The sequence below is a fragment of the Balearica regulorum genome, chromosome 18 (genome assembly GCF_011004875.1).
Source record: "Balearica regulorum gibbericeps isolate bBalReg1 chromosome 18, bBalReg1.pri, whole genome shotgun sequence".
NCBI classification, from domain to species: Eukaryota; Metazoa; Chordata; class Aves; order Gruiformes; family Gruidae; genus Balearica; species Balearica regulorum.
This window is the reverse complement of record NC_046201.1, coordinates 12,023,528-12,048,894: the sequence shown is the minus strand read 5'-3', so window position 1 is coordinate 12,048,894 and position 25,367 is coordinate 12,023,528. Positions and strand designations below refer to the sequence as shown.

At 53.3% G+C, this 25,367-nt stretch overlaps 1 protein-coding gene across 1 annotated transcript in view; it reads left to right on the top strand.

The window, feature by feature from the left end:
• Positions 1 to 25,047, top strand: part of CCDC42 (coiled-coil domain containing 42) — a 46,675-nt gene extending 21,628 nt beyond the window's left edge. The window contains exons 1-6 of the mRNA XM_075770438.1: positions 20,934 to 21,010; positions 21,352 to 21,454; positions 22,237 to 22,434; positions 23,197 to 23,418; positions 24,156 to 24,314; positions 24,796 to 25,047. Coding sequence (XP_075626553.1) covers positions 20,934 to 21,010; positions 21,352 to 21,454; positions 22,237 to 22,434; positions 23,197 to 23,418; positions 24,156 to 24,314; positions 24,796 to 24,879 — 843 coding nt within the window. The 3' untranslated portion in view covers positions 24,880 to 25,047. Of the gene's footprint in view, positions 21,011 to 21,351; positions 21,455 to 22,236; positions 22,435 to 23,196; positions 23,419 to 24,155; positions 24,315 to 24,795 lie in introns of the transcript that reaches the window.
• The last annotated feature ends 320 nt before the right edge of the window (positions 25,048 to 25,367 follow it).

Genomic DNA, 25,367 nt, shown 5'->3' with positions numbered 1-25,367 from the left:
CCCAGGGGAAGGGAAGGCCATACCAGATCCCCTCATGGACACGCCAGCTGCTGCAGTGTGATCTCAGTCAGACTGCCCAGGTTGAGTTGACCCACTGCAAGAGGAAAAGGTATGCAAGCCCAGGGCACATGCAAGTCACCTCCCCAGCTGGGATATTAATGGTCCACGGGATGGGAGAGCCAAATCCTCCCCTCTGCTGAGAGCAGTGCCTATTCGCTAGTGTGGAGCTGGGGCAGAGCGAGCAACAAGCCTGCTCCCACCCATCCGTGCAGGACTCAGGACTGCTCTGGTTTCTATCACACTGTGTCAGAGCCCTTCCCAAGGGATGGAAATGAAATTCAGTGCCAAGAGACATCCCTCTCCCATCCCTCACATTGGAGGAACCTTGGACAGCAGATTGTTTTGCTTCTGTTGTGGTTTCTTCATCTACTCTCATCACAAACCCAGGCAGATATTGGGAACAGCTCCTGGCTGGAGCAGAGGGCAGCTGGTGGAGCCCTCATGGCCAACCTTGGCTTTACAAAGCTGCTGTCCTCCAGAGAAACTTCTGGGGCCAACTTTTTTTTCCTACCTGCACTGCTTCACTGCTAACTAAGCTGAGCTTTTGGAGGGGCATGGTGTGCTTTGAGCTGATGGGGGGCTTTTAATTCCAAGTTTTCCTCTTGTGCCCCTTGAGGTACAGGGATCCTCTTCCTGACGCTTTGGTTTCTCTCTCCATTGACAAACCTCTGGAGCAGAGAGTGTCTGGGCATGACCAAGTCCTCACCTGGGCTGACCTGTACACTTTCCCTAACGCAATACGCCAGGAGCAAATATTTCCTCTGATGTGTCATGCACTGCAGTGCTGGAGCAGGTTTTGGGTAAGGATGCCACCCTCGGTGAGGATTTCTACCTACACAATTTCAGATTAACTCTCTTCCTAGCAGCATGGAAACATGGAGGTAAATTCCCTCCACACAGACTGAAGTGAATCGGTCTGCATGGAGCAGAAATGCTCTCTCAGCCCTGTCCAGCCCTGGTCAGGAGCAGCTAACCAGCAGGCCAGGCTGGTCTGGGGGCCACAGGGAAGGCTGGCTTGTCACCGGTGGGCACAGGTGTCACCTGGGACAGTTCCTCCACTTCTCCATGTCTGGTTTCTCCAAAGCCCAGGAGGACACAGGATTCAGAGCAGAGTGAATCCCCTCCAGCAGCCCCAGAGGAGGCATGTTGGGTACTTGGTGGACAGTTTCAAGCTGCGGCTGAGCCCAGAGGAGCCTGTCCTTGTGGCCCTTTGTCTCTGCAGGACATCCAGGACCCCAGCCAGGGATGCAGGTCAGGGGTGCTGCAGCACAGACTGCTCTGTCCCTTGGTGTCCTGGGGTGACACACACCCCTTGGGGTCCTTCCCATTGAGGAGGGGACCACTGGTTCCAGGACAGCTGTGGATTTGTGCTGTGCGTCTGGAGCTGTGCAGCTGCAAACTCAGCTTGGATGCTGCATGGGAGAAGATGGAGGGGGGCAGGGATTGTACCCCACATCGTTCATTTTCCTACCAAGCTGTGGGACAGCCTCAATGACCTCCAGCCCTCCCAGCCTGCCAGCCATCCTGCCTGGAGGAGCGCTGCCTGGCAGTGGGAGTAGAGCCCCGGCACCCTGCTCCAGCGCTGTCAGGCGCGCCGGGCTGGATGTGGAGGATGCCCCAAACACCTCAAAACCAAAGGAGGTGAAAAAGTCGTGGGGATTGAAGCCAAAACTGGACAATTTAGCCACTGTTCCTGGAAATGCCCCTCTGGAGCCAGGTCTCTGTGCCAGTGGGCACAGCTTTGTCCCTCACCTGCCTTTCCCACCCTCAGCCATGCAAACCCACACGCAGTGATGGGAGATGTGGGGGCCACGGTTCTGAGAGAGCACTGCTGACGCATCCCCAAGAAAAAGGGTGGTTAACTCCAGAGCAAAGGCCACACTGAAGCAAACAGGAGGGAAGTAATCGGGAATGAGAGACAAAAGCGCAAACAGAGCACTGTGGTCTGGCAGCAGGAGTGCTGTGCTGGGAAAATACTCTGATTTATTGCAAGAGGTCTGGCAGCTCGAGGAAAGAGGGGAACAAGGCCCTGAGCAGAGTTTCTAAAAGTGGCTGCTCCCCAAGTCTTTTCCCCAGCAGATTTTCTGCGTGATGGGGCAGAGGGGGTGTGGGGACACGTGGCGCGGGACCCTCAGCGCCGCCCCGCTCCCTCTGCTGCAGCCTGAGCGGGGATCCAGCACCCCACGGTGGGTGTCCCTCGGGAAAAGCCAGCTGCAAAAGCAAACCAGCCATTTATGGTGGGTCATTTCAGAGGCAGGCAGGTAGGACAGCAGCCACACTGTTCCCTCAGCTTGCTGGGGCTGTGGCAGCCAGCGCGCCCTGACTGTGCCTGCCTATCCCAACCTGAGGAGCACAGCGGGTGTGAATATCCAGCCCTCTCCAAAATAGACCAGGGACTGTAGGCAGTTGAGTGTCCCAGCAGAGGTAGGTGTCCTGGCCTAGTGGGTGTCTGCCTTCATGGTGGCTTGGCTAACGCAGCTCTGGTGCAATAGGGAGTGACCCTGGAGACCCCTTTGGAGAAATGTGCGATTCCCATTCTTGGGGAAGCCCCTGTCTTCTCCGGCTCTCAGAGCTCCTTGCAGCCCTCCTTGGACTCATGTCTGCTGTGCAGAGAGAACCCCAGCAGCCCCATCCTGAACCTGAGTCATCTCCTCCCCACTCGATCATGTCACGCAGCCTGTGAGATGTGCTGTGATGAAGCTACAGCTGCACAGGGACTCCTCTGTGCCCTGCAGAGGTGCTTCTCGACAGCAAAGGGAAGGTGGTTGGCTTCAGCTGTCCCACCAGGACACCAGCAATGGGACAGTAGTGCCACGTGCTCCTGGCTGCGGGACAAGGCTGTGGGATGTGGGCAGGGCTCTCCTCCCTGCGACTTGTGGCACATGGCTGGGACCATCCCAGCAGCCTGGCTGCCTTCCCACATGGGCCTTGCACTCGCTGCCTGGGCTCCTTCCAAAAAACGTGCAGTGTAAATGTCACTACTGGGGTCCCTAGGGAAATGAAAGCATTGATTCAGGCTTATAAGTGACATCCCCACTTAAAAACATATTAGCCTTCTGGCTCTTTCTGCTCCTGTTCCCACTCACCCTGGAGCAGTGGGGCTTTCGGTGCAGGATCCCAGCCCCAGCAGAGCTGGTTTTGCAGGTGTTGTGGCTCAGCACCTTCTGAAAATTGGGGAAGGGGTTCCTGTTTCTTCAGTTTGGCTCCCAAAATCAGTGGGAGTTTGTTGGAAGTGTGATCAGGAGCTTCACCCCATCCCAGGAGCGATGCTGGCAAGATGCTTCAGCTAGGAACAAGCTCTGCTCCTGCTGTGGGTCTGTTCCCCATCATGCAAGGGGATCTGCTGGCACACCATGCCCTGGGGCTCCTGGGTCCATCCCCAGTCCCACTACATGCCTAGGACAATTCCCTTCCGAGCTGGGGGAGCCAGCGCTGCTGAGCAGAAGGAGCACGGAGCTGCCCGCCCAGGAGAGACTTGCTGTGGGTTTTCCCCTGCCCGCCTCTGTGCACAGGTTGCTCCCAACTCTCGCAACAGGCTCAGCACTTTGCAAGCAGGATTTAGCCACAACCCAGAACGTATTACTGAAAAATCAAACAACAAACACATTCTTCTCCTGAATTCCTGGGCTCCTTCTGCTTCTGACCTCCCGGATGGGCCCTGGCAGCCCATTGTGCTGAGGGAAGGGTTGGCCTGTTTTCCTGCAGCCTCTGTGTGTGCAAGGTCCCACCCTGGTATGTGCACAGCCTCCCGGGGTGGCCGAAGGTTGCTCTGCAGAGCTGCACACCAGGATGACCTGCGAGCCCAACCATGCTGCCCGCAGGCAGGCAGGCAGCCCAGCGCATGAACCGGCTGCCAGGAAATCACAGGCAGCAGCACCAGGCAGGTCTTGCTTCTCCATTTAAAGGCAGGGTGAGGCATGAACCACACTCATCTGCCCTTTGTTCCTAGGCAAGTCCTTTCTTGGCCAGCTTTGCAGGCTTGCTTGAAGGATTCAGTGGGCTTGGGGGATCTTGTTCTGGGTTGCTGAGCCCTGGCGCCTATCCCTGCTCCTCAGCTGGGGAATAGGGGTCTGCCAAGGTCTTTGCACTGCCTCTTGCTCCTCATGAGAGCCTTCATCCCACAGAGGGGACACAGCCACGAACAGGAGGGTAGAGGGGACTCAGTGGGCACAGCTGAGCCATGGATGCATAGAGCTGTGCCTCCTCGTCCACCATGGGCTATTGTGATGTTCAGGCTGGGCTCTGGCTTCAGACGTGCCCCAGACCCTGGTGCCTGCAGCCAGGCAGGAGCCCTGGGAACAGCTTTGCTCCACGGGGACCTGGGAAGAGTCAGTGACCATCCAGCCCAGGGCTGTCATGGCTGAGGCAGAGCCCTTCTCTCCTGCTGCAGGTGATCTGGCTGGCAAGCCAGGGAGTGAATAAGCCTTGGAGAAACAGGCGTTTGCCTTGCAGGCAGCCCATCAAGGCAAGTTTTCACATGCTTTTCCACTCCGAAAAGCTGCCGGAGGTTTCCATCCCGGGAAGCCCATTTGTGAGCAGCAGCTGTATGTAAATAAGAAAGGGAATTGGTGGGTGGCAGGGAGTTCCCACGGGGATCAGGATCACAGGCCCTGGGGAAGGGTCTGGCACGGCATCGGGGCTCTGCCAGCACCACTCCACCCATTGCACCTGCTGCTGCAGGTTGCACACAACTGCACACTTTTAGGGGAAGGGAGATTCCCCAACCCTGGGGCAATCCTGAGCAGCTAGAAGAGATCTCAACAGCAAGAAAGGCAGAGAGGCAGCAGGGAGAGGCAGGATGGGGAGCACAGGAGCACCTTGTGCTGCCTGTTCTTTGCCCTGAAGCTGACACCAGCCAACTGTCCTGCTTGTGCTCTCCTGGACACTTTCTCTGGGCAACCTCTATTGCTGTATCCTGGGAATATATCCCCTATAGCTCCTCCAGCAACCCTGTGGATTGAAAGCCAAAGGGACATACAGACAATATGGTATACCAACCTTGGTACAGGTTGGAGGGGAAAACTCTGGCTCTGTCTCAGCATCTGGCTCTTCCTGAGCTCTGAAGATCAGGGTCAGGCTCCTACCCATCCCTTGGCTTTTGCCTAGCCTTCACCAGCTGATGCTGTGGGGTGCAGAGGGATCTCAGCTGCCTGCAGCCCCAGCAGCTGAAGTTCCCATGCAGGACCTTATAGACACTCATCATGGGATGCGATCAGACTGCAGCTCATCGGGGAAGCAGAAGCAAGCTGACACCGTCTCCAAGAGCTCCTTGGGATCCATTGCTTGCCTGAATGTTTAGTTTTTGTGTTGCCTCATCTTGGCCAGACTTTTATGGCTGGCTGGGGACTTGGGCTTGTTCTGAACTCTCATGCCCTGTGCATAGTTTGAATTTCCTTGCTGTGATTCAGGGGACATGCTGAACTTGGAAGCTGGGGGTGGCACCTCCTTGCACTCCTTGCTGTCCTGAGCAGCAGACACCTCCACGGGTGCCTGGAGGGCTTCCCCAGGGTCCCTTGCAGTGGGAGGGTGGCACAGTGGGCAGCTGGCCCCACAGAAAAGCACCTGCATACAGTGACCCAGGGCCATCTATAGCCCCACACTCCTTGCAACCTTCAGATGCCATCCCAAAGAGACCATAACAAGACTTTGGGGGGGTTGGAGGCACATCCCTGCCTGCTGTCCACCCAGTAGCAGGGGGACAGCACCCCCTCCTCCAGGCTGGTGGCAGCAGCCCTGGGGGGAGTTGAAGCACATCCATCCGCCATTGCTACCCTCACCTACCCCTGGTGCACCCTGACCTATTTTCCCTTCCCCAGTACAAGCAGCAGTCAAGTAACCAACTCACCCCTTGCTTTTCATGGGATGGAAGTCACAGACACCCCAAATCCCGCTGTCCCCAGGCCAGCTCAGACCAGAACAGCTCCTGCACCAAGCGACTGTGATGGAAAGAATGTGCCTGGGGGATGACAGGCCACTGGATGTGGACCGGGCACTGGTTTCCCCTCCCAGCCTCCACCAGCCCATCTGCATCCATGTGGCCTCTAGCACGCCGTCAAGGCTGGGTTTCTCCTCCAACCTTGCCTTTTCTGTGCATCTCGGGACTCGCACACAGAGCTGGCTGGCTCCAGGACAGCACTGGCCATTTCACCTCTTTTGGCTCCCTAATATGGGAAACATTTTGGTTTTGGGCAGGATTTCAAGCGCTCGCATCTCACAGACACGTCCATCCTCCCAGTGGAGATCTTCTGAGGAGGGAAGGAGCCAAGGAGACGTGGGGAGCCCCTGACCAGGGGCTTTGAGCATGGCCCCTGGTTTATTTATGTGTGTAGTGATTAGAAATGCAGAGGCAGTTGCCAGTGAAGTCTCTGAATCCTTGCAGCTCTAGCCCCATGGGACCTCGATCCCTGATGGAGCTGAAAAAAGTATGAAACACACCACAGAGCCCAGGCAAGCTCTACAAAGTCATCCAGCATCCCAAGATGATGGGCAGGGGGGTTGCCAGTTGCCAGGGCAGTCGCCAAAGACTTGCTGCAGTTTGTCTCTCTGCCCAGGGGATGCTCAGCAGGGACCAGCATCCTTCCTGAGCATCCCTCCTTCCCTGCCCTCCTGTCCCCAGGGTTCAGGCTTGGGCACCTTGTCATGGTTTAGGCCCAGCCAGCAGCAGGGTACCACGGGGCCGCTGGCTCACCCCTCCCCCAGCATGATGGGGAGAAGTATAACAAAAAGCTTGGGTCGAGATGAGGACAGGGAGAGATCACTCACTAATTATCGTCACGAGCAAAACAGACCGAACTTAGAAAGGAGATTCATCTAATTTATTACTAAACAAAACAGAGTAGAGCAATGAGAAAATAACATCAACTCTTAAAACACCTCCCCCCACCCCTCCCATCTTCCCGGGCTCAACTTCACTCCCGGCTTCAACCTCCACCCCCCCTCAGCGGCACAGGGGGACGGGGAATGGGGTTTACGGTCAGTTCCTCACGCGGTGTTTGTGCCGCTTCTTCATCCTCAGGGGGAGGACTCCTCTCATCGTTCCCCTGCTCCAGCGTGGGGTCTCTCCCATGGGCTACAGTCCTTCACGAACTGCTCCAGCATGGGTCCCTCCCATGGGGTGCAGACCTTCAGGAGCAAAATGGGGGACTCCAGCGTGGGTCCCCCACGGGGTCACAAGTCCTGCCAGCAAACCTGCTCTGGCGTGGGCTCCTCTCTCCACGGATCCACAGGTCCTGCCAGGAGCTTGCTCCAGCGTGGGCTTCCCACGGGGTCACAGCCTCCTTCAGGTGTCTCCACCTGCTCCGGCGTGGGGTCCTCCACGGGCTGCAGGTGGAATCTCTACACCCCCTCATCCTCCCTCCATGGGCTGCAGGGGGACAGCCTGCTTCACCATGGTCTTCACCACAGGCTGCAGGGGAATCTCTGCTCCGGCGCCTGGAGCACCTCCTGCCCCTCCTTCTGCACTGACCTTGGTGTTACACCTTCGCACTTCTCTCTCCGGCTGCAAAAAACTTCCCCCAACTGTTTTTTTTTTTCCCCTTCTTAAATATGTTATCACAGAGGCGCTGATTGGCTTGGCCTTGGCCAGTGGTGGGTCTGTCTTGGTGCCGGCTGGCATTGGCTCTGTCAGACACAGGGGAAGCTTCTAGAAGCTCCTCACAGGAGCCATCCCTATAGCACCCACCCACTACCAAAACCTTGCCATGCAAAACCAACACACACCTTCACCTCCTCCCTGGGACCCTGAGGACTGTTCATTTTGGAGGCCCCAGGGCTTGGGGGCCACGAGGAGGCTGTGCACCAGCCAGCATCAGACATGCCACATACATTGCTTCTGGGGCTTTCTCAGCTTTTCTGTCATATCTCCTTTCCCAAGGCAGCAGCACAGAACAGTTGGCCCCAATGAAACTTGTCTTTTTTCCAAGTATCTTTATGATGAGAAGGTGGCCCCTGGGTAGAAGCAGTGCTCTGCTAACCAGAGGGGAAGTGTGAATTCAGAGGCAAGAAAGGAGCAGCCTGCAAACTTCAGACTAGCGATGCTATTAAACAGCCAAGTTTTCACGGCAGGAGCTTGTTGATGTCCTTGGTCCCAGCCATGGAGACCTGGGCTGGGAACAGGGAACGAATGAGATGTGTGAAGTGCTTGGTGGCTGCCAGCTGTTCGGTGACACTGTCCCCTTTTTGGATAGTCACTGCTCTTTGTGGCCCACAGGGTCTCCAAGGTGACATCCCAATGTTATGAGCCCACGGTCCAGCACAGGCATAGGCAAACCAAGGGATGATGGTCACTCCCCACTTCTATTCTGCCACCAGCCAAGTCCTAGTCCAGTTTGGACCATCCTGAAAATCCCTAGTCTTGCTGGTGGCACCGCATGGCCAGCGAGCATCCAGATTATTTGGGGACTTGAGCCACTTGCTGCAGGATCTTTAGAGATGGGTGGGAGGTTGGAGAGACAAATAGAAGGGTAGTGGCAGAGCGTGGGAGGGTCAGATACGTCTGCAGCTCTCCAGGTGGAGGGTGCAGCTATGACTGTGCAAGGGGAGACAGCCTGTCAGGAGAAGGACCGTGCCGTCAGACCCGCTTCCCTGAAGCCCTTGGAGCTGTGCACTTCCCAGCACAACTCATTGCAGCGGAGATCATTACCAATACTGCCAGCTAATTAATCTGAGCACTCAGTGTGAGCTCCCATAAAAATGCCTTAATAGACTTCCAGCTGTACACTTGCTCTGCGAAAAAGACTGGTCCACGTCTTTAAACAGGAGGGAAACCCCACATCACCCTTGCCCTGGAGGCCCTTCCCCTTTTAAATGCTCCAGCGGGGTCTTTAACAGCCAATGAAGGGGTATTGTGGTGGGAGTTATTGGCTGTACGTGCCAATAACTGGAGAAATCACCTGCCAATATGGGTTCAGGACCTCAGGATAAAGGGAACCGAGATAAAGTATGCCTAAACCCCAAGAGAAGAAAGAGACCTCCAGTATCTGTGAAGCACAGTCCTGTTTAGATGAGTTGGCCTCAGCCAGCCCAAAACCCAGGGGACTTCCCAAATCCCGGAGGCAGCCTGGCCACCTCTACTGCCAAGGTCCCTGGGTGAGGACCACAAGGTCTGGGGACATCAGAAGTGGAGGAGCAGAAGGAAGGGGACGGGGGGGGGGGGGGGGGGCTGCAGCCCTGCATCAAACCAGCATCCTGCTCTGCCCGCAGTTTCCTCAGCTCCATCAAAGGAAGGTGGAGACACTCATGCTCCCTGACCCTCCCAGCTGAGCCCCATCTATCAGGCTCAGAGCCCTGTTCACACCAGTTGAAAACATCCAAATTATCTAATCTGGGACACACTCTTCCCTGACGGGCTCTGAGACCCCAGATCTGTGTGCAAAACCCATCCTCTGGCTCAGGCTGGGCAGCCATGATTCCCCTGGTCTCCATGGGCCACAGCGCATCAGCCCACCTTCCCTCTCCATCTTCATGGCAGGACAAAGTCCTCCAGGTCACGTCTCAGCCTGCAGCCTGGCACCTAGAACTCAAGACCTGTCCTCAGAGGCTCTGCACAGTCTCACAGACCTATGGAGGGTTTTGGGGACTCCCAGTGACACACCAGTGTCTGCTGGGAGGGCACAAGCCAGGAGCAGCGTGTCCCAGCAGACCAGCATTGCTCTGCCAGTGCTTCCTGAGAGACACTTGGCAGCTCTGCAGAGAGTGCACAAGATGCTGGGGGATGCTGAGATCCAGGGCTGTACGATGGAGAAGAGCCATGGAAACCAGTGCTGGTTCCTCACCCCCGAGGTGCGCACCATCCCTGGATGTGTACCCTGGCTGCCCATCTCCTTCTTGCTGCTCAAATGCTCTGCTATTTTTCCCAGAGCCTGGGGATGGCATCACCTCCTCATTTTTCTGTATGTGTGGCGAGGAGCTAGAGGCACATGGCTTTCCCACGTCCTCTGTACCAGACATTCTGTGCCTTGCAGAGAGAAAGAGTCTGTGGATGAAGCTTATTTTGATGGAAAAGAAAGAAATGCCACATTTAAATCAGAGGTCTTCACTCATTTTCAGCTTCAAGTAAGGGTTGACCAGGAAAAAGTACAAATGTAAATTGCAGGGGAAGTGCAGCTGGAACATGAGGATTCAAAACACAAGGACAAAAGCTGTGGGATATGGACATCAATGAAAAAAGCGGGTATCAGCCCACCAGGACCCAGCAGGGGATCTTTCAGAACAAGGAGGGCAGAAAAGCTGTCAGCTCCTGAGCAGGAATCTGTCTCAGCTCCGTGGGAAATGTTCACAGCACAGAGAAACACTGGACATGCCAGGAGAGGAGCAGGAGGGCTGCACAAGCCCTTGAACACCAGAGCATTGAAGAGAAGAGGAGCACATGAGCAAGGCTGAACCTGGAGGGATAACACGAGTGAGCAGAATGTTGATGGGAGAGCAGAGGCTGCTGTTTGCAGAGGCACCACAGGCAGAACGAAGAGCATCTGTGAGGACGAAGATGAGGAAGAGCTTCAGCTTGCTGCTCAGCAGGAAAGAACTAACAGAGGAGGACGCAGAGAATGCAGAGAAGTTTGGTGGTTTCTTTTTGTAGCTTTAATCTTCATAAAAATCCAGACATGACCAGATAGTTAATGAAAGGGGAGGTGAGAAAACAGGCCAGAACAGGAGAGGTGGGATAAATGAGGATGTAGATGCATGGGATGTGTTCGGGGTGAGAGTCTAGAAGAGCTTGTGGGGAAGGCCAAGAGAAGAGGAAGATGAGGCAGAGAGGAACAAACCTGGCCAGAAAAAGGGGAAGGATTATCAGCCTATCATCAAAGTGATATCAGACCAAATCAGGGTGAATTATTAAACACTAATATTATCAGTTCACACCAAATGAGCCTCCTGTCCTCTTTTCTCAGGACTGATGGCCTGATAGAAAGGAGGAAGGGATGCTATGAGGTGTATCAATGCTTTGGGCTGCCCTGCATCTCCAAAGAGGACCACAGCCCCAACATCAGCCCTGCTTGGGGGAGGTCTGGTTCAGGCTGGGGGAATCAGTGTAAAGCATTGCTACCAGGAGACAAGCCCTTCCCCACGCACTGCCCCACTTCTCAGACATCCTTCCTTTCCTGGGCACAAGTTTTCACCCACACAAGTCCTCCATGGGCTCTTGAACAGGTCTTTGATGTTGGCCACGTTGTTTTCCAGGCAGTTGGTTCCCTGAACTTATCCAGGGCAGGGTTACCCTGACACTTGTGCCAGCACGGGGAGTGTGAAGGGCTGGGAATGAGCAGCTGGGGATGAGGGACCAGGCTGCATCTCCAGGAGGCACAGAGGGATTATGGCAGCTTAACACATTCATTGAAATCCAGCCCCCCTCCTGGTGACTGTCAGGCTGCAGGAGTGGTTCAAGGGAGGTTGTTGGGGCTCTCTCCTGGATTTCTGGACTGTATTTTCACTCCTGATTTGGGTGGTGTGGCTCTAATGCACAAGTAGCATCAGTGGATTTGGGATTTACGGGGTTGCAAGCACTCAGGGTGTGAAATGTGGGTCTGGAGGAGGCATTGCATGAGTACAGTGTGGGGATGGCGGCACAGCCAGAGTGGGTCTGGGCTGTGTGTGTGTGTGGGGGGGGGGGGTGCTCGGGGAATCACAGGCTAAAGAGGAGTCTGCAGTGCCCAAAAGCAAAACTGGGCAAATCTAGACCTGGGCAGGTCTAATCCTGAGATCTACCTGTTGTTTACTCAGCACTGGTTTCAGCAGGATTTGTTCATGTCTAGGAGGCGAGGAAGGACCTGGTGCACCACTAAAGAGCAGCAGGAAAGGCCTTGAGAAGGCTTCTGCACTGGTGCAGGGCTTTGTCATGAAAAACTTGGTCTCCCAGAGGGTAACAAATGCCTGAGCATCCCCTTCCCAGAGGTGATCCCAGTCTGCGACCAGCTCCCATCTCATTGCAGCAGCGTTCCCCTGAGGTTGTATCCTGCGTGGTCGGATGGAGTCACACCGATGTAGAGCTGCAACTAAGGATGAGGCCACACCATGGAAATGGCATTGCTAGCTGATCATGATGTCAGCACTCAGAAAAGTCCCAGCTGCAGGCAAAAATATTCGCTCCTTAGCAACTGGGGGCAGCAATGGAGCCTCTCAGCTTGTGGAAATATCCTGCCCAGCATGTCTGTGCTTAGGAGGTGTGATTCAAGCCAAAGACCAGAGCTGATATCGCTTCTGAGCCTGTTCCTTGCTGCAGCACTGAGGGTTGGGAGGCTCTGCCCTGCCTGCAGGCTAGGATGGCCACTGACTGGTGCGAGGAGCATGAGTGAGCAGCCTTGGACTTCATCCATGCTCTTTGGCCTCGCTGATTTGAGCCTCTCCACAGGGACTTCATGTTTCTCAGGTCTGATCTTCTTCAGGTGCCACGGTCACAGCAGAGACGTCCAGACATCCCTCTGTGGTGGTCCCTGGGCTCTGGCCACACCAGCATCCTGTTTCTCCTGCCCAGCAGCTCTGCCATCTGCCACCACCACAGTGCCACCTCTGCCCAGGTCTCTTCTGATGGGCTCAGTGGAGTCACATGTGGGGTCTGGTGCCACCAGGAAGGTTTTCAAAGCCCAAGAGCAAGAACTAACTCAGGACTGAATGCATGGAAAAGGGCTTTGAGGTCCTTGTGGACCAGAGAGCTGAATCCAGCCCAAGAAATCTGAAGATCTCCTGCTTTGTAATTATTCTGCTCCCATGGAGCTGAAATCACACTTTGATGGAGAAGAAAGGGAGGGCAAGACCTTTCCAGCAGCCATGGCAGATGAGGCAACTTCAACTGATGTGAGTGCAGGAAGCTCATTATCTCCAAAAAACTCTGGTGTGCTGAAAACCAGCTGAGTGCAGGAGCTGTGGGGATTTACGTATGGCAGGTCTCTCTGGAGCTGCGACTCTGCCCAGACGCACCCTGGGGATCGGATCACCATCTCTGTCCCCAGGCTGGGCAGAATGAGAACAGCTGCAGCCTGGTGCCACATCCCAGGACTTGCCTCACCCCAGCAAAGCAAATCTAAGATGAAAAAGGAGCACTTTCTTTTCACCTTGATGCCTCCAGTGTTGCCACAAGGCTGGCTGTGCTTGTCAGAGCTTCCCTGGGAAACAACAGTTCATTTGCAGCTTCTGGATTTGAGAGCATTTGCACCACAAAAGATGAACTCAGATGGTTTGGGGATTATGGCACCCCTGGGTGTCCCTGTCAGATGAAGATCCAGAGCCATGACAGAGCTATTGCCAAAACCCAGCCAGGACAGAGCCCCTAGGTGTGTGTGTGTGCAGCAAATGCTGCGTTGCTGTAATTGATGAATGAACTCTGACTGCCTGGCTAGCGCCATGTCCCCAGCCCTACAGCCTGAACACTCCCACCAAGGACCAAGTCTCCATCATTCCTGGAGAGGACATTTAGCCGGAGGCAGGCCAGCTTTAGGCTAGCTTGCAGGAGTTCGCCCAGGGCCATTCAGAGACAGTGGGCTGGGTTAAACCACAGTGCCCGAACTGAGGGGCTGGCCACCCCCCTGGAGCCTCCTCCATGCACACAAGGTTTCAGATGGCTTCTTGGAAGGGGTCGTTTTCTTAGGGCTGGGGAAGTCTAACTGGAGCATGAAAATCTGTTCTCTCATCCTTAGCGCAGCTCATAGCCAAAATATGAGTCTCAGCATCTACTTCTGGCAAGGATTGATGTCTGGGCACGTGCAGTGACCTGCCTCCAGCAAGGCTAGGCATGAAGTCTATCCACACAGTCAGGGTGTCCTTCCTCTGTTGCAGCCCACAGCTCCAGGCAGGCAGACTTCCTCTCCTCACACTTAGACCTCTTGTTTACAGGTCAATCCCAGGGAGAGTTTGGGGGACTGGGCTCAATCCAGTGATTAGGCAGGTCCCAGGCCAAGTGAGGAACTGCAAGGCCTGGCAAGGATGTTCAAGGTGGCCAAACTGGATGTGTCTATGTAAGCTGGTCAAGGCATGTGCCCTGGAAAGTCCATGGAGAGAAGCAGGAGCTTCCAGAAGTTCATTCAGCCTTAAGGGATCAGATGTGTTATGCCCTGGGAGTGCTCTCACCAGCTACAATGGGCGCTTGGGATGGCCTGACCCATGGAGATGTCTCCACTGAAGACATCTACCATGAAGCTGGATAATGATCCTTAAATGTGCTCTTTACAGACACAATCCAGATCCCAACTTGAACTGAAAGAGAGTAAGGGCAGTTTGTTGCCCTGAAACCCTTGGGAAGGGATAGTTGTACCTGCCTTGGGTGTGGACCTGTGAGCCTTCACTATTGTGTGGTGGGAATGAATTTTTTGCGCAGTTAGACTGTAGAAAAGGAGCAGCAAACTATTCCTGAGAAAAATAAATCTCTGCTGCTGATTTGCTTGTGTCCAGATGTGTGGGCCTGGAGATCAGCTCTCAAAGCTGGAGAATAGGCAACATCTGAAGGCTGGAAGCAGAGCTACGCCTCCTCCCCCAGCTATTGCATCCTCCCCATTGCACAGCAAATGAATGAGCCCGTTTTAAGACAATCCAATGATTGCTGCTGCCACGGGGATGTCTGGACACTGAGTCATAGTTTGCTTCTTATTCCTGCTGTATCATCCTTATTTTTTGATTCACGGACCTTTGCGCATGAAAGAGCAAACTGTCCTTTTTGATCTCTTTTACTTGCTATAAAGCTTTGCTCAACAAATGAGGTCTTAAAATGGAAACATCACTGGGCACCTGTGTTGCATTGATCTTCTCCAATCAGAAAGAGTGTTCCCTTTTTCTCTTATTCACCCAAATATCCAGGCTGCTGTTCTCTTGCACTGGGAGCTGGCAGCAAATACTCACCATCTCTTTGCTTCACTGCCACGCACAGGCATCCTTCTTCTAAACAGGCTGAACCACACCAGCATGGGAACAAGCAGCTGAAGAACCAAGCATGGCAGGGAGGTGTGAAATAACCCTTTCCAACGAAGCATACACAACTATTTCATTAGTGGGGTCCCCAGTTTATTTCCTTTTTGCAACCCAGCTAAGTGAGAACAGAAATAACTTATTGCAAGAAAGGAACTGGACAAATGGGGCCTGATGCACACAGAAACCCACCGCAGCAGCCAGGGAGGCCAAAACCAGCCTCTCCCGCTGACACGGGTGGGAAGAGCGGGCAGCTCTGCTCAAAGCCACAGGGTGAAGTGGGATTTCAGGAGGCATTGTAAAACTGATGGTGTAACCATAGTGTTTGGGGATGGCTAACCCCTAAGGATGTGTGATTCAGGTCTTACAGAATGAAAACACTAGGCAAAAAGTCAAACACAAAATACTTCATGCTGACTACCCATCCACTTGCCTTTGGGGTTGTGAGTTTTCAGGGGCTGTCTTTTAACTGGAAACTTCTGTTTAATGGAAATTGAAGAACCTTGCACAATCCCATGACTCCAGGAGGTCAGGCTTTAGAAGCCCCTATATGAACACACAGGGACTGACAGTGAAACCTGCATGTAACAGGGAAATTTCCTGCAATGACACCACCATGCCGGTAAGGTCGGTGCTCCCAACTCACTCTCATCTTCAGCACGTCACCTGCACTTTGAGCAAGCAATAGGCAGTGACTGCGCTGCAGGAGCCCCAAGAGCCGGTCTGGGGCTAACACTGGAAGCTGAGGCCTCATGGCAAAAAGGTTCACCTTGACCCAAATAGCAGAGACAGACAGGCAAGGATTTCCCGTGGCCGCATGCTGTCTAGTGGCAGAGCAGAGCTGCCCTGTGTTTTCCTCTTAACCCACGCTGTCTCTCAGGTGCCTGGAAATGACTAAATGAATTTAAGGGTGTGCTAGTTTGCAAATAGACAGAGAGTCTGGTGTTTGGAAACCAATTCTTAACTGCTTCTCCTGCTGCTTCTTGCATCAGCCCCCAAGCCTGAGCCTCCTCCTACCCCAAGCCACAATGTAGGAGGTGCACCCTGAGGCGCCCTTCAGATTGGGGTGCAGGTACGGATGTTGGGACAAATCCATGTCACGAAACCCCAGGAGAGGGAAAACATCTTCTCCAGCCTGCTCAAGAGGTGTTGAGGTTCTCAGAGGAGATGGGCATCTCCAACAGCCCTGGTTTTCTGGGGGTTAAACCAAAATCCTGCTGTGCCAGATGACTCAGAGAGAAGGTAGCAGAGGAGTGCAGTGGCGTGGGGGGAGAGGCACTGAGCAGTGACTCAGGTTCCCCCACCCCTTCCCCTTTACAGATCAGCACATTTATCCTGTGTTGCCATCAGCATCAGCTGCATTCACATGGCAGGTCAGGCTGGGATGGGAACAGGGCAGAGGAGGGGTATGCTGTTTGGAAGGCCAGACCCTTGCCCACCACCAGAAAGGCTGCCTGGAGTTATCCCAGAGCAAGGAAACAGGGCAGGACTGGGACTTCATCTGGGACTGCGCACTTGTTTAATAAGTGCTCCCTCTCCTGGGCCATGGCCACACTGTCCCAGAGAAAATTCAAGTGCTTTTGGCCAGTTGGGGTATGTCAGGCAGGACAGACTCCTGGAGCAGGGCAGAAACCTTCCCTCAGCTCTAGACGGTCCCAGTTCCACATGGGAATTGCTCCCAGCTCCAAAAAGCCCTGGGCACTCAGTGAAGATACCGTGTTTGAACGTCCCCATGCTGTCTGTGCCCACCAAGATACAGCATCCTGCTCTTCCTGGATAGAAGCTCATCTTCTGTCTTAAGCCTGTCCTTTGGGCATCTAAGAACTGGGGAAAGATGCTGGGAAGAGATCTGGCCATTCAAAATCATGCCAATACAGAGGCCAATGTGATTTAGAGGAATCAGCTATCACCAAGGGTGTGTGTACTGTGCTGGGAGCTTCTGAAGGCCAGAAGGGAAAGTCTGTGTCAGCACTCCATCAGCCTTCAACTCCAGGGGTTTCAAGAGCAGAGAAGAATTAAAAGAGAAAAAAAAAAAAAAAAAAGCAGTTTCTTTCAAAGAGTAAAAAAGGTGGAGGATATACCTAATGGATGAACAGAAAAGGTTTCTCCTGGGTAGCTATGACTCAGAAATGGCATTTTCTATATTCTAATAAGGGATGTCAAGTCAGAGGTAATTTATTCATGGCAAGCTGATGCAGTTGCTATGGAGAGCATAATAGGAAGAAACTCTTAATGCATAGTGTATTGAGGAGGAAAGCATTTGTCAAAGATAAAACCTCAGTGTGAGGATAAAAGCGGCAAATGGTGATTAGGAACATTAAAAAAAAAAAAAAAAAGCTGTCTGCAAGCACTTTCACCACAGCTGTGAAACGCAGAGTCTGATCTCATCCTGCTTGGCCTCCCTCCGTGTGAGGACAGGACTAATCCCAGCTCAGGGTTTCCCATCCACTGGACCCCAGGAAAGCAGGTCCATGGATGGGTCTGTTGGTTTCATAGCAGACAGTGGCCAGGAGAGGAAGTGGGTTTGGGTGATTCATGGGCTGGGTTCGCCCATCCTGTGGGGATGAGGATGCCAGAAGACAGGGGAGGGAGTTGGGACAGATGCCCAGAGCACCACAGTGCTGCAAGGTGGGTACCTGCGTGGCGCTGGGTACTTAAAATTCAGATGTCTGTGTCAGGCCAGCCAGAAGCCTTTCCACCTGCAGGGGAAAATACAGACAAGGTGTGTTTTCAGATCCACTTGGTCACCCATGTCTTTCCTTTTCCAGCCACCACAGCATTTCTTCTCCCTCCATCTCGAACCTTCCTCCTCCAAGCACTGCTTTCTCTTCCACGTCCTCTCCCAGCCATGAGGCCTGAGATCACCTTTCCTAGTTTAGGTTGTCCCTATGTCCCCAGGATAGTGGCTATTTGGTGCTAGTCCCCCTTTTGATTCCTTACTAATCTTTCTGAAACAGCCACCTGAGTGTCCTCTCCACAGCAGGCAGCTGTTCTGGGCAGAGCTGTGCCCAGGCGATGCAAGCATGAAGGGCTCTAGCAGAACATGGATGCACTGGAGATGACTGTTGGGTAATATGTGAAAGGGATCATCCTTGCAAACATGAAAGAGCCCAGCGAAACACTGGCAGGGGGACCCCTGAGTGACACCCTGGCCCAGCTATGCTGGGGACCACCACAAAAAGCCATGAGCACATACAAGCTTCATCATTGCAAACATGGTGGGACTCAGAAAACAACTGCAGACTGGGGATTCCCAGTAATGTACCCAGACAGACCCAGCCACCCTGTCCAGGCTTCTCCTGAGGTTGTCCCTGGAGATGCTCAGCCTCATAGGAAACCCATCAAGATGAGGCCATGTGAGCTGCTCTCCACAGCACCTTCCCAACACCCCAGCAGACATCACTGGTACCCTGGTAATCTCACACCACATCTTCTGGACTTAACAGTCCTGTCCTCAGCCAGCTCACTGTTTCACACAGAAGATGACCCCCCTGAATGAAGTTTTGGGGACTCCTGGCCTCAGACAATGGCATCAGACCGAGTGTCACAAGGTGCTGTACAGATGGGGCACACAAAGATCTCCAATCCAACCAGCTCTGCTGTCTGCCAAAACAGGGGAGGTGGAGGCAGGAACAGAGGGAATCCATGAGATAATGTGGGTGATGGCTGGTCTGTGGGGTGCACAAGAAAGACTGAGAGTAACACAAGTGATTTGAGCTTGGCTCTCTGCTGTGCTAAGCCAGTGGACGCTGCAGCCCCCCACTGCCAACACGTGGCAAAAAGGATCCACAGGAAGGAGCTTTCCCTGGGCACAAGAGTATTGGGAGATCCCCCAAGCCCCCCTGAGCCCTTCACCATTTGATTCACCCTCCTTGGGCTCAGCCACAACTTCTACTGATCAGTAAGAATAAAACCCGGCGGTGACTTCTCCTTCATTCATAAGCCTGCAGGCAGCAGTAGCTTTGCTCAGAGTGTTCAGCATGGAAAGCGAGAATCCCACAGCTATCTACGGGGGAAGATAAAACCCCAAAGATTTTGTAATGGGCTGTGCTTTCTATCCTTGCTGTGGAAGGGCAGCACCTCCTCAGGAACAACAAAATACCATGAAGCCAAAGGGACAGGGGCAGTCCCTCAGTGTTATACATGCCTAACAAGCAGGAAGGTGACTGATGACATCACTTGCTCCCCGGAGACCATCTGTCATTTGTGTGACAAAATGTCATATAATGGGGATTTCTCAGTCAGGCTGGGAAGTCAGCCAGTACTTCCCCTTGGAAATGTCTGTCTCCAATTATTCATAATGATAATGAACTTTAATTGCTTGAAGTGCTGATCCTGGTGCCCAGCACCTGCCTCAGACTGCTCTCTGCAAAACTGAGAATTTCAGACAGGACAGTTCAGCCACTGGAGGACAAGGACACACGCAGCCTCACAGCTCTGCTTGTGTGAAAGAGCAGGTCACTGTCACTCCCCAGGCAGACTCTGCCCCAGCTTCTGGCTCTGCAGCAAGTGCTTGAAATTCAGAGACACTGAGACCTTCCTGGCTGCTCGTCTGGTGGGTTCCCATGCTCTGCTGGGGACCAGCAGCTCCTCCAGCCCAGGGGATGCAAGGGTGGGCAGGACTTTTCCAGAGAGGATCCCTGACTGCTGGAAGAAGGGCTGAGCTCCCTCACCTCGCAGGCAAGCACAAGCCCCGCTCCCAGGGAAGACTTGTCCCACTCCTGGGCAAGACTTCTCCTGCCAAGGTCCACAGAAACTGCTCCAGAAGACCAGGATTAATCTGCCTGACCTGTTGGGATGGGAACAGCCCCATAATGACCTCAGGATGGATGGAGAAGTCACCTGTCACTGACAGGACCAATTTGAACCTCAGTAATAAAAGCCAGGCGTATTCATTGCTTTCCCTTTGGTCATTTGTCTCTAAATGAAGTATCTCTCATGTAACAAATGTTCCCTCTCTGGGCCATACATCTTCTTGCTGTTTAAAGTGCCAGACGGATCTGGCAGACTTTCCGACTGGTTTATAATGAGCAAGGGGTGATGTTTTTCTGAAAACAATTTCCCTGATGCGAGTCAGGGTTGTAACAGACATGAAGACTTCTCCCCCCAGAGAGTCATACCCCTTTCCACCAAACCAAAGGTGGTTCAGCTTCAGTAGCTCACAGAAATGTTCCTGTACGTTAAGGTAGTGAGGAAGCCAGAGACTGACAGAAGCAAGCATCAGAGGGTGAAATCTCCTGTGGAAGGAGCAGACACCAAGGTTACTATCATCTGTAGGTTTTCCCAACATGGCCCATGAATACCACCCCCTTTATTTTGGGCAATAGACCTCGATCAAATGCCTTGTTCTGGGGAAAAAATAAATTTTTAAAAAATCAGTTAATTTTTAGCAAATGGTAGACCTCAGTCCCACACAGAGAGGGAACCATGGGCAGTACAGTGATCGAGCATGCCTGAGGATGTGCCTCAGTTTAACTGTGTTTCCATCTGGTGTTTTGGGAGAGAAGGAGCAAGCTCCTGCCCTGAGCTTTGAGACAGTGGGATGAGGATGTCAGGGGTACTGAAATACCTGCCCAAGACAGGAGAGGTCACAGGACACAGGGGCTGATTTTCAGCAGAGGAAGAACCAGAGAAAGTGAGAGGAAGGGAAAGAAATCTGCATTTGTTAAGCTTTCCTTTAGTGTTGAAGAGCCCTGGTCCTGGACACAGTGGTCAGTTCCCCTCGCTGGCATGGGGGCATCGCCCCACTTCAGTTGCCAAGCAACTGCCTGAGCATCTGCCAACTGCCGTTACATGCCAGCTGGCCACCAACAGACGGCAAGGAAGATCCTGGGAAAGTGGAGGCAAGAGGCACCCAGGGGCTCAGCCCCTGACCGGCTGCCTCTCCCACACACCACCAAGCCCTCAGGCTTGCAGGGCAGCTCCTGGGCTGACTTGATACAGGACCAGTGCCAGGAGGGCCTGAGCTCTCTGGATCCTGAGTGATGGCCACCATGAGCGATGAGGAATTGTTGGCCTATTTCCGCATGCAGTGCAGGCAGAACCTCCTGCAGCTGCTCAAGTGAGGGGGCACCTCCACCTGCCTCCATCCCCTCCATCCTCTTCCGTCTCCTCCATCCCTTCTTCCCCCACCATGGCAAACTCCCATTCTTTATCTCCAGTTCAGTCTCCTCTTGCACCTCCCTTCCCCAGCCCTATTCCTCCCCGTAACACCCCCTTGCTCTGTCAGTGGGATCCCCAGGGTGGGGATGCTGTGTTGCTAGATGGGATCTGAGATGGTGTTGGGTTGCTCTGCCCTGTCACCCCAGACTATGTCCCGGCTGGGGTGACGGGGCAGAGCAACCCAACACCCTGCCAAAGTACTGGACCCAGCATGTAATCCAAGGAAAACTTTTATGGCAGGAATTTCAGACTGACAGAGGCCTCCCTGTCTCCATTTATTCGCCTCCAGGAGAAGAAGAAACAAGCCCAACTGATGCAAAAGGCTCTGGAGGTGAAGGAAGAGGTGAGAAAGATGGGAAGGTGCTGGAGCAGGGTTGGGAGGGCTTGTGGTTTTTTGTAGGGCAGTAGCAGGAAGGTGACTGGCTCTGGGTGCAGACAGCCATGTCACACTCACTTTGGTGGTGCCAGGCCTTCAAGGAGAAGATGAAAGTCATAACCTGCCGGTGGAGGGACCTCCATGCCAAGGAGGCTCAGCTGAAAATCTACATGGAGAAATCTGGGAGGAATTTAAAGGTACAACTGCCCCTGATCAGCTCAGCTGACATGACCCTGAGCCACACCACCACCTCCTCCCTTCCCTTGAGGAGACAGTCTTGGCCACCACGTCTGTCCAAGCTTCCCTTGAGCCTGGAGGTACGAGGAACAGAACTGGCAGGTCACGGGGGTTTGTACCACAGATATGAAAAGCCCTGGTAGGGCTTGGACGAGAGTGAGCTTGTCCTGTACCAGTGTGATCTCCTGAGGGCCCCAAACATCCCCTAAGAAGGGTCTCAGCCTGTCCCCACTGCTGACACCCATGTGTCTTCCAGCAACAGATACAAGTAGGTCTGAAAATTAGAGTGCCATCCCAGGTGCCTGTCTTCAAGATCAAAGGGTCAATGCAAGGGATAGCCCTGTTAAACAGGGAGCGAAAATGCTCCCAGGGGTGCTCCAGTTCTAGTCTCTCCTCTGTGAAGGTATCTCCTCCCAGTGCTGTTAAGTGACCCAGCTCCATCTTCCCTTGTCTGCCTTTCCCTGTGTGTGCATGTGCATGCGTGCATGTGTTGTTGGTGGAAACACCACCAGGAAAATGATAAGATGCGAATCCAAGCTCTGAAGAAAGCCAGCAAAGAGAGAGAGAGGAGGATACAAAAGGAGAGTGAGCTTTTGAGAGATAAGAGGGACCTGGAAGTCCTGAGAAATAAGCACCAGAAACTCTGCAACAAAGTGCAGAAATACTCCATCTTCACCAAATATCTGGAGGATGTGGTGAAGATCTCACAGGTGAGTTTGGACATGAGAGACACAGATCATGGTCTCAAGGAGGGCCTTACATGGGTGTTAATCCTAGAGGATATAAGGCAAGTCCAGGGAAATCATAACACTTGGTGAAACCCAGACACCTCAGATGGGATGAGAAAAGGTTGCCTTGCAACCAAGGTGAGCCAAGGGGACAAGAATTAGAGGAGAGGAACCGGAAAAGGAGGTGAAGGCTTGAGAAAACCAAAGGAAAAACTGTTAGAAGGGGAGAAAGCACAGGGCTGAGGGCAATGGGGACGCCTTTGTGTCACTGTTTCACGTCACATTGATGGTTTGGGAGAAGTGAAAAGCTGCCCAGAAATGGGAACCCAGGCAGTTGTCAAAAAAGCTGTGTCTTCTCTCAAGGGTGCCCGGGTATCGCCCCATACATTGCTCATACTCCTGCATTCCCAGCTGCCCCCCTCCCATGTCTAGGTGACTTGGTGCTGGCGGTTGCAATTGTGCTTTGTGTTTTATCAGAGCACTGCTCACCTGGGGAAGGAGTGCAATATCTCCCCTTGCTTATGGCAGTGACAGCTCTGGGACTGACACAGTAGGATGTCACCATACAGGAATGTGGTGACACTCACAAACCAACTGGGTAGATAGTCTCATCAAGAAGGGAAGATCTTTCAGCTGGGGGAGGTGTTGTCCCTGGTCAGGGCAGGGTGCCAAACAGCACGAGATTTGAAATCATGATGAGGGGAGGGCAGGGGGATTACTAACATAAAGAGTCCTGTGCTGCAGTTTGAGGAGATCCAGGAAGTCATTTGGCGCTACAAGACGCTGATGAGGGTGCACAAGGATCTGCTGCAGTCACAACAAGGGCACATGGAAATGTCTGAGCAAGCCAAGGCGCTCCTGGACCAGTACACAGCAGAGAAAGAAGCTGAGATCCTGCAGTACCAAAATGAACTGGTGCAGCTCCAACTACGTTTTGACCAGGCTCAGAGTGACATCCTCCCCTGGGTGAGGAAATGTGGGGCAGACAGGGGAAGATCTCCAAGGCCTGAGTGTGTCAAGACCAGCTGATGGCTCATCCCTAAGCCATGGGGTCATGGCAAGGCCCAGTAGCAGCCTTTGTGATTGGAGGAGATGCCTAATTTCATCCCTCCAAGGGGCTGTAGAATGCAGAATGACAGACCAGGTCTGGGGCAGGTTACATCAGAGGTTAAAACAAGTCCCTCACAAAGCCATCATGTTCTTTCACTTCTTGCTTGAACACACAGTCAGAAGAGAGCAGCTAACCAGACTTAGGGAGGTCTGCCTTGGCACAAAACCCAAGCATACTCCACCACATGCCTGTTGGGTTTGTCTAGCCAGATCATACTCATTTCCATTCACCATTCCTTGCAGCATGATCTCTGTAATGGGGCTTCAGTGTGGCATATCTCATGGTCTCCACTGTTCATTGCTCAGGCTTTGGAGTGAAGTTGGTTTTGCTGATTTTTATTATTTGTTTTCATTCTTTGAGCAAGGGCACCAGGGCTCCCCCCTTCTCCTCCCTCCTTACCAGTCCAAAAGTGACCAGACTGGGCTCTAATGAGGCACATCAATGTATAGCCAGTGCTCAGTGTGCAGAAATGCCCTCAGCTCTGCTGGCCTCTGCTCCCTTTGCATCATTCTGAGGGGTCCAGGGTCTCCAGTGCTGAAGCAGCATCTTTGCTGGGGCATGTCCTCATGCTGCATGTCTCCTCTCCTCTCAGCAGACTCACTGGGCCGACATTCAGAACACAAATGCCAAGAAAGCCCTGAAGCTGGGGACCATCAAGATGGCCATCCTCAACCTCTTCCAATGTGTGAGCATGCAGCTGAAAGCAAACCTGAATGTGCCGGTGGATGACAGCCACAGACAGCTGAACATGGTAGAGACAAGCCAGACCCCTTCTGCCTGTCCTGAAAGAGGAGCAGCAATGGCCCTCAGCTGCCCAAAGGGAGGGGAAAGCCCAGAGAAATCAAGGTGCCCAGCAGACACCTTCCTTTTCACCTGGGCTCCCTCTTGGGCATGGGGAATGGGCAGAGGACACCAGGCAAACCTGTGTCATCTGAGGAGGCAGAGCATGGTTTGGATCCCTGTGGAGGCAGAAGGAGTGGAAGCCACACAGGCTGGGGCAGGGGATGCAGATCAACCCATGGCCAAAGTTTGGCTTCATTCACCCCTGCCCTGAACTCAAACTCAATCACAAATGCCCATTCTGGTGGTGCAGAGATCCAGCAAGGCAAATGCCTTACCTTCCTGCTCAGTTTGGTTGGTGAAATTTGCCCTCCAGAAGAGCCAACAAGCTCCTCTCTGCCTCCTGTTCCCATCCCTGCTCTGAGGTCTACCATCTCTCTTCTCGGCCTTAGATTCAGCAGTTTATCCAAGACCTCGCAGACATCTCTATGGAGGTGAAACGGAAGAGCATACAGAACCACCAGCTATACCTATGAAGCTATAAAGAACATGCCAACATGACTTGTTCTGCCAGCAAAGTCTCAGCAGGATGGAAAGGGCAAGAGGAGGACAGAGGGCCCTACAGATATTGTAGACTCCACTGTAGGTTACGTCAGTGAAGTTTCATACCTTTGTAGCTCTTTTGTCCTGTCCAGTTGCTGACTCCTTTTCATACTATTAAAAATAACCAAATGTTTTAAGGTGTCTCTCCATTTCCTGGGAGGGTTGGAGGCATCAGAGCAGCTCCATCGCACAGCTTCACCCCAGAGGCCATGGGGTGTCTTCTCTGGCAGATGGGATTCTGGTTGCAGGAGACAGTGTTCCAGCAAAGCATGCAAGACAGGGAGAGCAGGCTGGGACAGGAATATAGTCTTACACAGGCATTAGTACTCGTGTTCACATTTGGACATCCCACTCAGCCTAAGCTCTGAGATATTTGAGAGGGACATCACAGCAGGGTGGGGGACTGTGCTTCAGGAGAACT